This window comes from Sabethes cyaneus, chromosome 2, assembly GCF_943734655.1.
Source record: "Sabethes cyaneus chromosome 2, idSabCyanKW18_F2, whole genome shotgun sequence".
Classification (NCBI taxonomy): domain Eukaryota; kingdom Metazoa; phylum Arthropoda; class Insecta; order Diptera; family Culicidae; genus Sabethes; species Sabethes cyaneus.
The window spans coordinates 31010097-31027212 of NC_071354.1; the positions used below are offsets into that span (position 1 = coordinate 31010097).

The 17116-nt window shown below is 42.5% G+C and overlaps 1 protein-coding gene across 1 annotated transcript in view; it reads right to left on the reverse strand.

The window, feature by feature from the left end:
* LOC128733432 (uncharacterized) overlaps positions 1-17116 on the reverse strand; it is a 51487-nt gene that overhangs the window by 8656 nt on the left and 25715 nt on the right. Inside the window, exons 4-6 of the mRNA XM_053827007.1 lie at positions 12264-13308; positions 2535-4496; positions 1118-2461 (exon numbers count right to left, since the gene is read on the reverse strand). Coding sequence (XP_053682982.1) covers positions 1118-2461; positions 2535-4496; positions 12264-13308 — 4351 coding nt within the window. The remainder of the gene's footprint in view (positions 1-1117; positions 2462-2534; positions 4497-12263; positions 13309-17116) is intronic.

Genomic DNA, 17116 nt, shown 5'->3' on the forward strand with positions numbered 1-17116 from the left:
AACTGAGAAAGATAAACACTGTCAGCAGCTCAGTAGTCATGTCCATGGGCTGACAGATCAAAGAATACTACCAGGGGTAAAACTATATGCATTGAATGCGTTTCATATTTGCCTTCATGCAGGACTATCAATTTTTTCGTGCTTGAAACTAAACTAAATAAACCATTTGTGCATTATAATCGCAAACCAATACTATCGAAAGAGAATGTGTATGCCTACAATAGATTTCATAGAGCAGGTCTGGAAGATTGGTTTGCACATCGACGAGATCGACGGAACACTTTTGTCCATTATTAGTAACACGCTTTTGAAAGTGTCCATAATAAAAGGATAATGGAAACCTCGACCCGTCCGATGCAGTAGAGCATCCCGCTCTCTAATCGACATATAGTCAGTCCATGCCATGCCAAGTTCTGCTCGCAAACGAACAACAGCTTGAAAGCATTTCCAGCCTTAAGGCAACAAGTAAAGAGGGCTGGACCAAAATCGAAATGCCAACTGTCGGATTCGAAGTTCGGAGGTTCCGTTGTATTTATCAATGTATCAATGTATGTATTTATCAATGGGTTCGTTTCGCCAACTTGTACTGCTTGTTTCTGAGTTTCACAAGGTAGCCATCTCGGATCGTTGGTTGGACAAATAAACAAATAAATTCATTCTTTTGTTCACATTCTTCTAAACTGGAGATGTTACAACTGCTCCGAAAGTTTTCGGATGGACCATCATTTGTTCTAGAGACCACAGATGAAATCAAATTGCGAATTCCAGATGTAATACAGGTTGGTGAATGACAAAATCCATACACTCAGTGCTGAGCGAGTTAACACATCTAGTTTGCCTGTAGTGTCCTTAACAAGAGGCAACCCGTTAAAATTTATTGTTTTTAGAATACTCGTCCGGATGTCTTCAACCTTAAACTAGCTTGCAATCGATTATGCGACTAATTAAGTGCCTTTCTCCATTCCCTTCTAAAGTAGAAGAGCACAATAAATTTGATGTGTGAAAAAATAAAGACTCGATCACGTTTCGTTACATGTTCATTTTTTGTACTTCTATCAGTGCACCCCAATAATAGTAAACAAAAACGTTGTTAGTTCTACCTTAACAATTGACTCACCTGCCACGACCTTCTTGGGCGTCTCCGGCAACTCTTCTACATCACTAATCGTCTGCTCGGGTTTCTCATTCATAGGTTCCTCATCATCCAGCATGGTCATCGTATCCTCGAACTCATCCTCGTCGTCCTCGTCATCATCGTCATCTTCGTCCTCTTGTTTCACCTCCTCCTTCTCAACACCCGAGGAACCGTCACCACTCAATTGGGACTCCTCCGTCGAGGACTTCCGTGAGCCGTCACCTTCAACGCCTTCGACGTCCTTCTTCACCCCCTCACTGCTGTTGTCACCATCTTCCTTTTTCACCGTCAACAATTGCTGCTGCTGCTGGTGTTGTTGCTGCTGCTTTCTCGTAACTATCCGCTTCTTGGCATTCGGCCAGCCGGTTCGATTGATGCGCTTTTTGAAGAAACCCAAGCTACCACCGCCGTCGAAGGATTTAATCGAAACGGCCGCCAGCGGACGCGGTTTCCGATCGTACTGGACGATTTTGCGCACGATACTCTCATGCCGGCTGACCATTTTCAGATTCAGCGGTGGATCCTTATCACAGCTTTGCACGATGTCGAACAGATCCCGCTTGATCGGTTCCACGTTCGGACCCAGTCCGATCGAAACGCACTTCGTCTCCGACGTCGGTTCCATTCCGAGCAGCAGCGAATCGTCGCTCGGTTCGTCACTCAAAAAGCTATCCAGCTCTTGGCACATGACTTTGTAATTAACATAGGTATCCTCTAGCACCGGTGGATCGAACTTGATTCTGCTGCTGGTGGGTTCCGACGACGATGGTTCCTTTTCGGTGATCGGGTCACTTCCACAAGAGGAACGAATTTCGTCGCCTAGGGCGGAGTCAGCTTCCTGCTGTTTCTGCTGCTGAATGGCAACTTTTTTCGGGCTATAGATCGGACTAGGTGGTGGCAGACTGCCGGGGGACACAAGCGGGAAGCTCGCCACCGAACCGCTGAACGTTCGCCGTCGGTTGTGCTGCTGCTGCTGGTGCAGTAGACTCAAAATGGCGAGCGTTGAAGCATGTTCCCGGGGGCTTTTCCGGGGCCGGTCGGCGTCAACTAGAAGTTTTCGCTTTTTTAGCGGGAGCGACAGAGGTCGCTTGGTTTCCAGCAGCTCTGTGTTTGTTTCCGGTGTGGTGAAAGCTGTCGATGTTGATGACATCTTTTTATCGTTGGTATTGGTGGCTAGGTTGGTTGTGCTACCGCTGGTACTGCTGCTTCCGGACGAACCGGGCGCAGTCGATTCCGGTGTCTTCGATTTCATCCGATAGTTGAGGATGCAGCAGTTTTGTCGCAATGGGGGCAATGGTCCCATTTCGTATGGCAGTTTCCGGTAGGCTAAAGCAAAGGAAAAAAACTATTAGTAAAAATTAACATTCCCCAGAAGGTCAAAAGCAAAGGGTCCACTCACCGGTATTTCCAAAATACTCGTACATCTTCTCGCTACTCTCGTCCTGCCGCTGGAACGTTTCATACCACGGTTCTAGCGACGGGACGCGCTCGAACGCGAACCGATACGGTTCAATCAGTTTACAGTTTCGATTAAAGTTGCTCCATTTGAACACCCCCATCCCATCCTCCTTCCCCTTGACGTAGTTGATGATGGTTTTGCCGCAGTTGGACAGCAGCTCCTGATGCTGGTAGGGCGAGGTTGGCGATGATCGCGTACCGAGCAGTAGCTGTTCTTTTTGCTTCTCGGCTGTGCTGCTTGTCACCGTAGCCGAGGGGCCCGGCGTCAATCCGCGTCTGCCACGCTTCTTACCTTTCACCGCTCGCGGTGTAATCGCACCAACATCAGTTTCACCATCATTCTGTTCTACTTCGGAGTTTGGCTGGATGGGGGCTTCCGGAAATCGCAGTCTAGATCCCGGATCAGGAAATTTGTAATACTCAGCGTTATCCTGCAGCAGCGCTGCAGATCCCCGGTTCTGGCGTCGGTTCTGCTTCGCACCACTCGACGTAGGGGTGGAAACGCATTCCTGAGCAGCGGCACCCCTGGACTGCTTTTTGCTGGGAGATCCTCCCCGCCATCGGCTGCTGGTCGGTGCCACCGAAGCCGCTCGCTTTCTCGCCGAAGGAGCAGGAGTTCCGGCCGATCTTCGCATGCTTGAATTTCGGTGCTCGAAATCGCTGCTCGGGACTTCCTGCGAGTAATCTCCCGGCCCGGTTTCCGAGGTTGTTTGCCTGTCTTCGTCGGTTTCCTCCTCGGAGCTTTCGTCCTTTTTGGGGAACATGAAATTTTCCGCCTCGTCATTCAGCAGACTTAGCTCCGACTGGCGAACTCTGCGGATTTTAACGATGAGACCGTTTTTGTTGGACTTGCTGGGACTGCCTCCGGCAGTGCTAGGGTCCTTCGTAGGAGAGGCGGTCTTCTTGTTCGGTTTTGGTTTGGGCTGTTCGATCACCTTGTAAAGCAGAGGAGATTTCACCGGTGGTCGGGCTTGCGGCGAAGGCGCTCTCCACCGAATTCCACGAATTTTAACGTCCAACGGTCGTTTGGGTGATCCGCCTGCTTTCTTCTTCGGCCCATTCTCACTGACAGTATCTTTGGCCGTACTCTCCAGCAAAATACTTTCCATTATTTCCTCTTGGGAAACAATTTCGTCCTCTCGTGGTTCGGAATAGTTGACACGTTTAGCTGACTCCCTTCGGACTCTGGGTTTCCTCATCGGACCAAGCGTTTCGTCCAGCAGACTGGTGAAATCTTCGTTCAAATTCGCTCGTTTCGGATTCTGACGCAATCCCAGACTGATTCGCTTGGTGTTCTTCGGATCCAGTCCCTCGCACTCCAACAGTTCGACCGGATGGCTGACCGGTTTAATGCTGGACCCTTTTAGTCCCATCTTGCCCGCTACGCTGCGCTTCAATTGACGATCTTTCTCCTTCTCGCTAGTGGAGCTGTTGTCGTTAAGCACTTTCATCGCATTCGCTTCCGCTTCAATTGCAGGAGCCTTTTCTTGTTTCTGCTGTTGTAACTCTACTGGCGTTTCTTTTGGTGTTGCTTCCGCTGTCACTTCCTTCGCTGGACTGCTCAGTAGGGCCTGCTGTTGCTGCTGCTGTTGGACAAGCTTGGCTGCCTTCGCTTTCTGATGGTTGTGATGATTCAATGTGTTATGAGGATGATGATGAATCGCCGAACGTCGTCCAAACATTTGCTGCGGTTCCGCCGCGGTTGTGGGTGATTTTGATGCGGCAGTTTCTGCTGCTGCTGCTGCTTCGGCAGGTTCCGGTTTGGGAGCTGCTGATGCTGTTGTCGGCGGTTGATGTTGTGCTGATCTGCGACCGGCGTATGTACGTGTCACCGGAGGAGATCTACTGCTGCCACTGGCACCTGCGACGCCCGATTCTGTGGCGGCGTGAGTTGATTGTTTATCTGTGTGCGAGAGGAGAAAGAAAAGTTGAAATTAGTTAAACAAATTGTATTGAGGTTTATGTGTCTGCGAAGGTTAACCTGTCATTCACAAGATAATATCACCATCAAGAAATTAGATTATATTAAAGTTGATATTAAAGTTGATATTAAAGTTGATCTACTGAAAATGACAACTTTTTTAAGAGTTATCGAGCGTGTTCGAGGACCAACTGATTATTAAAGTTCGAAAGAATATTCGAAAAATTCTTTATAATATCAAATATGAATTTCAAACTCAAGTGCGGTATTCATGACATTCATGAACTCACCACTCAGCTTTGCCGTCGAAAATCGATGGCGGGCATTTAACAACCTTCGATGGAAAACAACTATGGAACATGCCACACCGAGATCAAATTGCTGGTATGTTGTCAAAACATAGGGGGTCTCAGAATCAGCCAGAGTCCAGAAAACCCGTCCATTATCTACTCTAGCAAGGGCTTCCAGCCGAGATTCGAATTCGAACGACGATTGGTTCATTAGACCAGTATCGTACATTGGGGCCACCTGGGAAACTGTAGAGTTTCCTTATTTTAGGTGTGGGGAAAATTTCTAAGAAGAGAATCGAAACCGGCTCGCGCCGGTAAAAGTATAAAACGCAATTGGCGGTTCAAAAATATTTGCATGATTTGGATGATATTCTACCCGTTTTCTTACGGAAAATGGACAGCGTTATAATGTCTTATCAACATTTTTCGAGCAAGTTTTACTTTGGGACCTATTCCGGAGAAATGACGGAAAGTAGACAGATACCGGGAAGTAGGCATACCTAAGGCAGAGAAAAAGCGAAAGGCTTTCAGACCAATAAGTCTGACATTAACGCTTCTCAAGTTGAAAGAGAAAATCACGGAGAACTAAATCTGCAATGAATTTTTAAAGAACTCTCTGTTGCATAGAAGTCAACATGCATACCAACACGGTAAATCTACACATACTGCACTGCGTTAATGACGTTAATTGAGAAATCGCTCAAATATCAAGAGACGGCACTTTGTGTTTTCCTTGATATTGAAGGTGCTGAATTGGATTGGATAATGCGTCCTTCGCTTCAATTTTTACGGCTCTCTTTCAAAACGGAATCGACTTCAATGAGTCAGATTCAAGCAATGCTTTCAAGTAGAGAAATCACAGTATTATTGGGAGATACATCTGTCACGATTTATGCGTTGAAAGGAAATCCACAAGGAATTCTCTCACCCATGCTTTGGTCACTGGTGACCGCCGTATTCCTTCACAAACTATCGCAGCTTGGTTACGAGACTATTGCTTACGCCGATGCCTTAGTACTTATCGTCAGAGGAAAGTTTGACGCAGTGCATCTAAGAGCTATAAACATCATAACGTGGATATCATAACATGGTATGTTTACAAGAGGGGCTTAATATAAACCCCACAAAAGCAGTCGTTATACCATTCACTAGGCGAAGAAAATCTTTTGTTACTCCCCCTATACTTATTGGTGGCAGGCTGAGCTTCAGTAATGAAATGAAACTTCTCGGAATAATTCTGGATTCTGCTATCTCGTTGGGATCAAATACAAGGTTGTAGACTAAATAGTTTGATAGATTCCCATCGTACACCTAGTGAAAATTGAGAGACTATGGCGAGTCGGCCACGTCACAAGGATACCTGACGACCGTGCAGTGAAATCCGTTCTCTTCAAGAACCCCATCGGCACCAGTAATTGATGAGCCTAAGGTGCTAGATGGGTCGACCAGGTTGAAGCCGACTCGTGCGTGTCGAGACGCGCAACGAATTGGTGGCATGTAGCCCAGGTCCGAGTTCAATGGAGAGGAATTCACAAGAGGTACGACAAGAGCCACCCCGGCTTTGACCTGGGAAAGTAGTAGTAGTAGTAGTAGTAGACTAAATGGTTAAACAGTGAGCTACTATATGCACAATCATGGGACGTCCCGTTCTTTTTCATTTAAAGAATATCGGATGACCGTTTGTAGCTCTGAACTTTAAGGTCAACGCATCTGCTCTGCAATTGCGGGGTTCTAGCTTTATCGAGGCATAACTTCTTCGGAAGTATCCTTCTTACTCCATACCGACTATAGAACTCAAATCTCAAAAGATCATCGATTTTATTAACCGAGAGTTAATAAATCGAATTGGGACTCTGGATTACTACTATCTAGCTCAACTTCGTTAATAAGTATAAGCGGTCCGTAAACTGTGTACAGTAATCGAAGTCTGCCCCAAAATACGACCATTAAGACTTCCATGATGGTCTTTCAACACAATGCCATTCTGGCACACAAAGAAGGGCATCGCTGCTTAATCTGCACATGGCCTCGCGAGCTGTAACACCGGCTCTGGAAGCAGTGAAAGCACCAACTCAGTTTAGTTAGTATCCGACCTCGGGGTCGTTGTTAAAGCATCGTATTTATTTAAATAAAATCGTCTTGCGCTTTACTATTTCAAACCCCTTCCATCCTCAAAGGGCCGCACCGTGGGATGAAACCCAAATCTAGGTGGACAAAAGTAATTACGCTAAAACCGTTAGTCCTAGGTATATAGTATGTTCGGAATAAATTTGTTATTGTAACTTCTGCATTTTTTGGTGTATATGACATTAGGGTGACCATAAGCGAGTGCAAAATATAAACTTTTTTATGGCTTAAGTTAGTTGAATAAAATGTTCAGCAAAGTTAAAGAACATTAAATTTTAAGTAACTTTGCTAAAGAAATTAAAGTTCTATCTCTTATGGTTGATGATCTGGAGCTATTTAAAGTTTTTTGGTCGGCGCGGACCTAAAACATCCGTTTTTTTCTTTATATCTTCTTTCGTGTATATTGCTCACAGATCATGCCTTCTAAGCACTTACACAGGAAGGAATCAAGCTGCTATCTCCTTCGGTTCCGAAGCTACAGGCATTTGTCCACCTAGATTTGGGTTTCATCCTATGGTGGGCCGTTAAAATCATTTCGACCATTTCGAAAACGAAAACACTCAGAGTATTCGGGCGGTCCCGTTCCTACGTGTTACTACATTATAACTGATTGGATTCAATCGGTGTGAATGAACTACCTTTTTAATTCTGTAAAAGGACCAGCTGCTAGAGTTCTGTGTAAACTTTGGATTTCGAACAACTTTAAACAGTTTCACGTCATCGGCATAGAGTTTTCGGCAGCCATACGGAAGTAGCAACATAAAAAGTCGTGGTCCTAAATTATTACCATGCGATACTCCTGAGATATTTTCTGTACCTGTGCTGAAAGTTGCAATCCAAGATCGAAAGATCGAAAGAATTTCACAAGAGCAGGCTAGGCTCCTAGTGTTCCGAGTTTTGCTAAATGAATTTATTTATTTGCAGTCAATCGTGTGTAGACCGTGATACATTACAATTCCGCGATCAACTCCGTCAAAAGCTGCTTTCAACATCAACACTGTTCCAGTTTCCCTTTCCGACACAAATACTGAATATATTTTCGTTCGATTTCTGGGCAGCATACGATACTGTCGACCGCACATAACTATGGCTGATAAGAACAGTTTTCCGGATAAAGTAACGCGGCTCATCAAAACCATCCTAGAGCGAGTTTCGGGGGAATTCTCTAGTCCCTTCTAATAGTGTAGTGGATGCGGATGAGGGATTCCTGTATCCGAAGAACGGGCATCGAAACAAGGGGTACCATTTTGAGTAAGGGTAGCCAATTCCTATTATAGCCAGAAATTTTGCGACGACGGAGGCCATTTGTGCTAGAGTGAAAGCGGAGCTAAAAATAAATGCGACGAAAACCAAATACAAGACAGTTAGAGCCTCAAAGGAGACGAACGTGCGCGTCTCCCGCGGACGGTAACTGCGTACAGTGACGGCGACGAACTAGAAGTGGTACATTAATTCATGTATTTGAGATTGCTGGCGACCGTGAACAACAACACTAAAGGGTGTCCCACATCAAATTGCACCACGGAAGAAACGCTGTAGAAAATTACTCATTGGGTATTTTCTCTTGAAAATTTGAGTAGAAGTAGCTTAGAGTGTATTGTTTACACTCTATTTTTTATCGCGGTTAGTTTTTCGAAAATTGGACAAAATGGCGTCACCGAATTTATTATGCGTATGCACCTGGAAAATCCTCAACTCTCTCATCATGAATGATCCAGCAACTTCCGGGGCTACTGTACTTCACCGCCCAGCACAAGTTTGATGTTCCGGAGGACGTAAGGATACAGAAACTTTCATAGTTTGTTTAAAATATATGATTTGGCCAAGAAATACATCATGTGGTAAACGGAGTGCGCCGTTCGTGACTATCGGGACTGTAAACGGGTAGATCTACCTCAAGGAGTGTTTACAGAAGCATCTGCCTTCTCTGTCGAAGCAACACGAGGGCCCTACCATCTTCTGGCCGGATCTACCTTCGTACCAATATTCAAAAGATGTATTGGAGTGGTACGAAGCCAACGGAGTCACTTTCGTGTCCAAGGACATGAACGCCTCCAACGCACCGGAACTAAGACCCATCGAAAAATACTAGGTTATTATGAGGCAGACACTACGGAAGCATCCCAAGGAGGTCCAGTCTGAGGAAGACATGAAGAAAAAGTGGATTTCCGTACAGATGAAGCTGCAGCTAGGTTGTACAAAATTTTTTGAGCGGAGTTAAGCGTAAGGTGCGAGCATACGGTTATGGTATTGAATTTGAATGAAACAAATATGCCAAAATCTTACTAATGGGCTATATTTTGTTGTCTGAAAGTTTGAAAAGGATCGGTCAATTAGGTAACTTTCTACAGCGTTTCTTACGTGGTGCAATTTGATGTGGGACACCTTTTAGTAAGAAGATCCAGCGGCATATTCAAGCAGGAAAACGAGCCTGTCTTGGTTTTCGCATAACGCTAAGATCGGAGGTTCTTTATGGATAGAGGGCATATGCGCCCTTGTCGTGTTCGAGTGGAAGGTGCTAGGGACGATATTAGGCAGAGTACAAACTGAAAGCGGAGAGTGGCAGCACTGCTTGGATACCTTTGTATCGTACATCTGGCGAAAGTCGTTAGGTGACGGTGGACCGGACATAGGGTTGCCAAGTGGCCGGTTTTTCACTTGCAAAGCCGGTGGCCAGCCAATCCTGTTAAAAGGCCGATTTTCCGACACATGAAGCCGGATTTGTACTTTTTGACTGATTTGTTAAATTTTCTGATAAATTTTTACCAGCAATCCTGAGCAGTAGATCATTGAAGATAGCCAGTTTTGCAGTGGCAATACTTTGCTTCTGGCGGTAGATTAAATTGTCCACTAGCACCAGAAGCACGTAATTTTCAGACTTGGCGACCCCCTAACCGGACACATCGCAAGAATGCCAGAACAGCGTTTTTAGATACAGGGAACAAAACTGAAAGCTTTTAACTAGAGGGAAACACGCATCGCCGCGGTGACAAATTAAATAGCAAACATAACGACGATTTCAGCTAGGTTGAAATTGATAACATTGCTAGAGACGCTTAAAGCAGCATTAACAGTTCTGTATTCCGAAAGTACACTGCCTTTTAAAGACACTGGCTATGTTTTAGTTACGTGCTGCTAACACGGTTAAAGTGGTGTTTAGAAGTTGGGCATCACAATTTACAGTTTTTTTTCCAAAGTTGTAAAACGCTGTGTTTACAGCCGGCAGTGGTACGGATTAATCGAAAGAGGCCTTCAAACAGGTCTTCGGTGACGGACAAAACAAACTTGCTAGTCGATTTTAAATATTCTAAGGTATCATAAACAGACAGCAAGGCTTCCAGAAATTACCAGTCGATTTGAGAAGTAGTAAACTCAAAACGTCTTACTGGGATATACACGAATTATACCGGCTCTATTAGACTGACCGAAATGTCAAGTGTTGGATGGTTAGAAGTGAGAGGTGGCAGTGGTTTATTCGCTTCAAACATCACGTAAACACAGCGAGGAGACGCTGAAATTTTAAACCAATTGAATCCAATCAAATCTGAAATTTAATCTGCTGAAATGTATTCCAATTCGGCATCGGCTCAACCCAGCTAACACCGATCCTAAATCCGAAGTCCACGATCGTTCTGGTAGTACATCCGGCGACCACTAATCGAAGTGTCGTCGTCAGTGTCGAGTATGTACTAGAAGCACGGTATAGATCCTCACTCTTTTAGTTTGGCATTTGGCGTCGAAATCCCGTTCACTTCTTCCTTAACATGCACTTTCGATATACGAAACAACGTTTTTGAAAAGAGGAAATTTGATTAGCTGGACGCGTTTAACGGGTATCAAAAATAGGGTAATCTTTATGAACGGGATATTCAGACCATCGCATGTAATGTGACAGGTTTGGTCACAAAAACCCATGCATTTCAGAAGATCATCTACGTTTTTTTATCGTTTCCGTATAACGTTCGCCGGTCTGCACCGCCAAGTATGCCCTTAGTGTCGATGGAGCAGAAACAATGGCTATGTGAAAAACGTAAACAAACAAATTATATTGTAGCAAATCGTAGAAAATCATTTTGATCGCAAAAACCAAAAACAGATATCCACTTTGTCTTTCGTTTTCAATTTCTCTTTTCTTTTTCGCACTCTCTCGTTTTCCTTCCCTCCATTCGCTTTCACTTATCGTTTTCCTTTTCCCCATTTTTTTTGCTTCCAGTCTGACCTTCTCTCTCTCTCTCTCTCTCTCTCTCTCTCTCTTCTCTATCACTATCTCTCTTTTCTCTCCCTGGGTTCCCAGAGTCTCCCGAACATGTCCAGATATGACCAACGTGACCCTAGATAGCAGATATGGCTTCCATTGCTTTTGAATTCTCATGTGATTTAAGATGTCATACGATAAATTTTGTGCGAAGTGCGAAACTGGCCATTTGCCTGGGCGTTCCGGGAATCTCCGAAACTTGTCCAGACCAACGTGAAGCTAGGTGGTTGATCTGACTTCCATTGATCTAGTTTTTAAATTCTAGCGTAATTTGAAGTGTCACATGATAAGTTTTTGTTCATGCTCGATTCTGGTCATTTCCCCCTGCAGCCCCTTAATCCAGAACATTCCCGGTTAGAACCAATGCAGCGCGAAACTCCTAAAATGGTCACTAATGGGCATATGCTGCATAAAAAATCAATATCGGCTGCGATTTACGTTCATTGTGAAAGTGTCATTGAAGATTTTTATTTACTTTATATAAGCAATCTTTCCTTTAAAACTTTAAAAAATCGTAACCAGAAAATTCGTCCAACGATTTTTTTTAAATTTGGCTCATAGGTGTAGGATGGCAATACAAATACTGGCATTTGCCGTTTTAACGGCTAATTTCATTTTTAAATAACGGTCTTTCGGTCAAATCGGACTATTTTGCAATGTCTCTGGCGTACCTTTAGGAAGTAATCTGAGACCGCGGTTGGTTTTTGTACTATTTGGTATTAAATTATTTCTTTTGCCACCTGTTCGTTGCACTTCTCATGCTGATGACTTCAAAATATTCATCGTGATTATGACGTGCCTTGGACTGTATTACACTGCTTGTATTTTCATGCACATATTTGAAGTTATTTGAAATGCATCCATTTTGCAGAATTCTACAGAACTTTTCTCATTACCGAATTAGCTTCAAAGGGTGACGGTCGTTAGGTAATTTTTTTTCATGAAAAGTTTTGCCCCACATGTTTGAATATCGTAAAGCAAAAGCAAGTGACAAATAAAATCTGAGAGGTACACTTTTTGTTTTCCAACTCTAATAGAAGTGCTAGAATATACGAAAGACTTTCGTACGACACTTACCTTTAGATTTTTTCGAATAAGTTCGCAGAACTTTCGGCACAGTTGTTTCCGGTTTTTTCTGGTCAACTTCCTGTGCACCGTCGTCTGCTGGTTTTGCTACGTTTAACGATTCACAGTTCGTTTTCTTCCACTTCTCTTCCTTCACTATACCGTCCTTTCCAGTTCCACTTTCAACACTTTCTGTGCTTTCCTCCTTCTTATCCACCAACTCCTCCAACAACTCTTCCACAAGTTTATTATTCACACTCAAAAACGTTTCCACCCCGACACCACTATCTTTGATTAGTTTATCCAACGCTTCAAAGTTGAACTCATTGTCCACATAACCTCGGTGCTGTTCGGAAACTATATGGTTCGCCAGAACATCGTACTCGATGCGACAAATTTCACAATAGCCACACTGTCTGGTTTGCTGCTTGGTGGTCGCATTGGTCGTTACCGTTGTTTTTACACTATTTTCAACCCGTGCGGTTGCCGATTCCTTCGTAACTGGTACTAGATTGGCTAGTATCGAACGGTCCTTTTCACTTTCGCTGAACGGTGAATTGTGCGGTTTGGCGTTCAAGTTAACACAGGGCCACTTTTTAAACACCTGAAAAGCCGGTCTATAATGCTGCGCAGTGGATTCGATCTTTACAAAATCCCCCTTCAAATGTTGCACTTTCGTTGCTCGCTTCGCGCTAGCTGACGATGATGACTTGGGCAGCGAACACGGTTCCGGGTCGGTTTTGCAAGATCTGATCACCTTGTTCAGGAACTTGATCGCGTCCTCGCAGGACCAAATTGGTTTACCCCAGGATTTGGCCAAATGGGCCGGACTTTGGCTGTTGCGGTCGTTACGAAACGCGCTGCTGTTTGTTGCCGCTGGTTGTTGTTGTTGAGCTGCTGGACTGCACGGACTGTCCGCACAGGACCGGGCCGAAGTCGACGAGAGACGATTGTTCGATGCACTCGAATGATGATTGTTGTTCTGCTGTTGCTGTTGCTGACGGGCTCGCTGGAGCATAGCATCCGCACGGCTGCGGGGTCGTACTATGGTTTTGTCCTGTGCCGGGGAGAAAAAAGTTGAAATTAGTGGGAGTGTTGCTTTCTGCCCAAAAAGGAGAGCCTTTGTTAAATTTTTTAATTTTTATTTCCAAATGAGAAGTATGATAGAGTTAGGTAATGGTTCTGGATAAACATCGCAATTTTTTAGTTTAGAAAACAGGACTGTTTTTTATAATGGTGTTTATTTCCACCCAAAGTGCGGAACGGAATTCTAAGAAACTTGTTCAGAACCTTGAAACTATCATATGTATGAGCACTGAGAAACATGAGACGTTCGCCAATCAATTTCTTGCGGACCGTTTTTTTTTTGGCGCGACATCATATATAACACTGTTGTTAATAATGTTCCGTTATGGCCACCGATTCTGAATTCTTAGTGTCACCACGGATCCGGCTGGCATGTACCATAGCCAGAAATGACTTGACCACTTTGACTCAATTTTGATTCATTTGACAGTACAATCTCAACCGAGCAAAATTTGACAGTTATGTTATATATGGGATATTTGTAGAACTAGTTATTATCTACAATTTTTATGAATAAAGTATTGCTGTATCTTTTGTAGTTATGGTGCTACAATGCTAGTGGCTCATTAGTAACTAAATGAACGTTACTAATAGAACTTGGTCAAATTTTTCTCGGCTGAGACGGTATTGTTAAATGAGTCAAAATTTAATCAAAGCGGTCGAACCATCCCTGACAGCTCGCAACTCCTGTTGGATTGTTTTAAATAATCAACATGTTTCAAACAAATTTCAAAGTTCGAAACAATAATCTCCAAACCCCATTTTGCCAAAACATCGTCCAGACTCCTGGACGCAGTTGCATAATTGCAAGCGGCACAGTGATAGTGAAATTCTGTTTTCGGACGAAAGAATGTTCCTTCTACAGGATCACCACAACCAACGGACAGTATATCTTTCTGTTATTCCTCGGGACAAACTGGACGTTCAAAGTTGCCAGAATGTTTTCAGGGTTATGGTATGGGGATGTTTCTCTAAAAGGAGAAGGTATCATAGCTACTCATTAAACCTAGTGTTAAAATCAACACTAAATATTTCGTCGATAATATTTTGAAGAACCATTTCATCAAAAACACGACAAGAACGTGCCATACGGCTTCCAACAAGATTCTGCACCGTCTCACCACATGTAAGCTACACAGGCTTGATGTGAGGACAATTGTTAGAATTTTATTTCTTAGTAAAAGTAGCCTGCCTCTTTGCGTGATTGGATTTCTATGTATAAAATGACATGCTAGGTAAACTAGGAAGCACCAAAGGATTGACTGTGGGATACTTTCAAGCAACGTTTGGAAATAATTTTGGGATGAAATGCTTCAGGATATCGTGCGTGCCTGCTGTAACGCGTTTTAACAACGATTGTGACTGGTAATCAAAGCAAAGGGAGACAGATATTAATTGGACTAATTTAAGGATACACTTTACTCAACACGAAATACACCCAAAATAAAATTAAAAAAAGCCAAAACAGCAACGTGTTATTTAACGTGATGAAAAGATATTTAAAAGCGTTAAAAAGACGATGCATTCAACGCGTTCAAAACAGACGACGAAACAATGAGGATTATACGACAGAAAGAGGATGAAGGCCGACAAAAAATCCGTAAAAAACACATTTCAAGACCAGCAATTGAAAAAAGCCTAAGTCCAAAATGTAAACAAACCGAGTTCATTCTTCTTTGTTAGTCCAGCAGAGAATAACCTTCATTCAGTTTGTTTACATATTGAACTTTGGTCCTTTTTAATTCATTGTGTTGATATATGTTGCTTTGACAACAAACAGGACGAAGAAAAAATGGCGAAAAGTGATAAAAAGACAGCAAAACACGGTGAAACGACAACAGAAGACAAAAAACTTCGACGAAAAGACGCCAAAATAGTAACAAATAAGATCTCAGGTAATAAGCATTACCAATCCCATTCAAATGCAAGACAATAAACATTTAAGTCACTTAAAAGGGAAACTAGCAGTCATTAGTTTTTCGCCGGAGAGCCCAACAGCGAATATATTTTCATGAACAAAACTTATGTTTTAAACCACAAAACTTCTTTTAAAATTTGCACAATCGATGATGACTAATTTCACCTTAAATGCTACCTAAAAACTAACTTCTTATAGCGCTGAAAATGCTTATTTTCGGCTGATTATCGACAAGAAGCATTTGAATAGCATTCTGGATGCCGATTTAATGCAGTTAAGCAGTCAAAAAGCTAACAAACAGCAAAGTGCAGTATAAAATGCCAGATATGCTAATAAGCGGCTGATTTACTGCGATGAAGACGATGAATGCGAAAAAAAACAATGAGATGACAAAAATAAACGATAAAAAGGCGTCGAAAAGTCAACAATAAGATGACGAAAAGACCATAAAAGAACAACGAAAACACCACAAGTAAACAGCAAAAAGACGACTGAAAACAGACGAAAAATTGATGACAAGTAGGCGAAAGAACGATGAACATAGACGAAAGACTACAAAAGAAAGAAAAAAGACTACGATGAAAAGACGCCAAAACATACCCTAGAAGTGACAAAAATTGTCCAAAAAGACAATAAAAAATGATGAAAATAATATAAATTACGAGCAACATTTCAAAAGGTCGAATGTGCAAATGAGAGATTCTCTTCGTGTTTCCTCTCTTACGTTTGTCACGGTGGAATAAATGCATTGCAACGCAACTTTTCTTAATAATTAACTTTAAAGACTAGTTTATAACACCAGCAATCGTTTCACGCGAAACAGAAGCCTTCAAATGCGTTTGCATCGTCGTGATGAATCAAGACGTGGTAAGAGACGAAACACGAAGAAAATCTCTCGTTTACACATTCGATCTTACGTAATGTTGCTCGAGAAATAAATGCATAAAAAGTGATAAAGAAACGATAAATAGATGGCAAAACAGAGACAAGAAATGTCAAAGAGGACTGCAAATGACGGTGAAAAAGCACCGAAAAAACCAAAAAAGACGATAAAAAATGACCACAAATCTTTGAAAAGGGACACAAAAACGATGTAAAGATACCAGAAAGGCCCAAGTTAAAAAAACAAAGACAAAGAAAAATGACAGCAATAGGCGACAGTGTACATGCAATAAAAAAAAACAAAAAAAAAAAAGAGACGAGAAAACAAAAACGAAAGACGAAGGATGAAAGCTCTAGAACAAAAGACGAGAGTAAGAGTTCTTGAACAAATTAAATCAAATCTCGAAATTATGAACTGCAAAGCAAAGCCTTTGGTATAAACGTCTTCAAGGGCTCTATCCTTCTTTATCGGCAGAGGTCGCAGTTGGTTACTAGAGTACAGAACAATTCCCGGGCAACGATTGTACTGTCTCTCGTAGCACCGCTCAACCGAGCATCGGCCATACGACGACTGCCTTGAAGCTAATTGGGCGGTTAATCATTATCTGATTTGATTCGAAAAAGTATTCATTTGCTTCCTATGCAATTAACAACAATTCCTATAAAGTAGAAAGAATCTTTAGTATAATTAGAAAGACTCCACTATTAATTTTATTGTGACAAACACGCACTAGACAGCCTCTCCTAGCCGAGATTCGAAACTAGGAAGGAAAACCACATTCTAATTCTTAGAAAATTTTTGAAATATGTTTTTCTTATTTGCCAATTAATAATCTTTTAGCGACCAAAAAATTCACGACATCGATTTTTTGTTATTTGATTATTTCCTAAACATTTACTTATTTCAAAAATACATATCTTACAAACAAAAATGGTGTTGCATTTCTATTAACAATAATTTTTTAATGGATTTTAACAT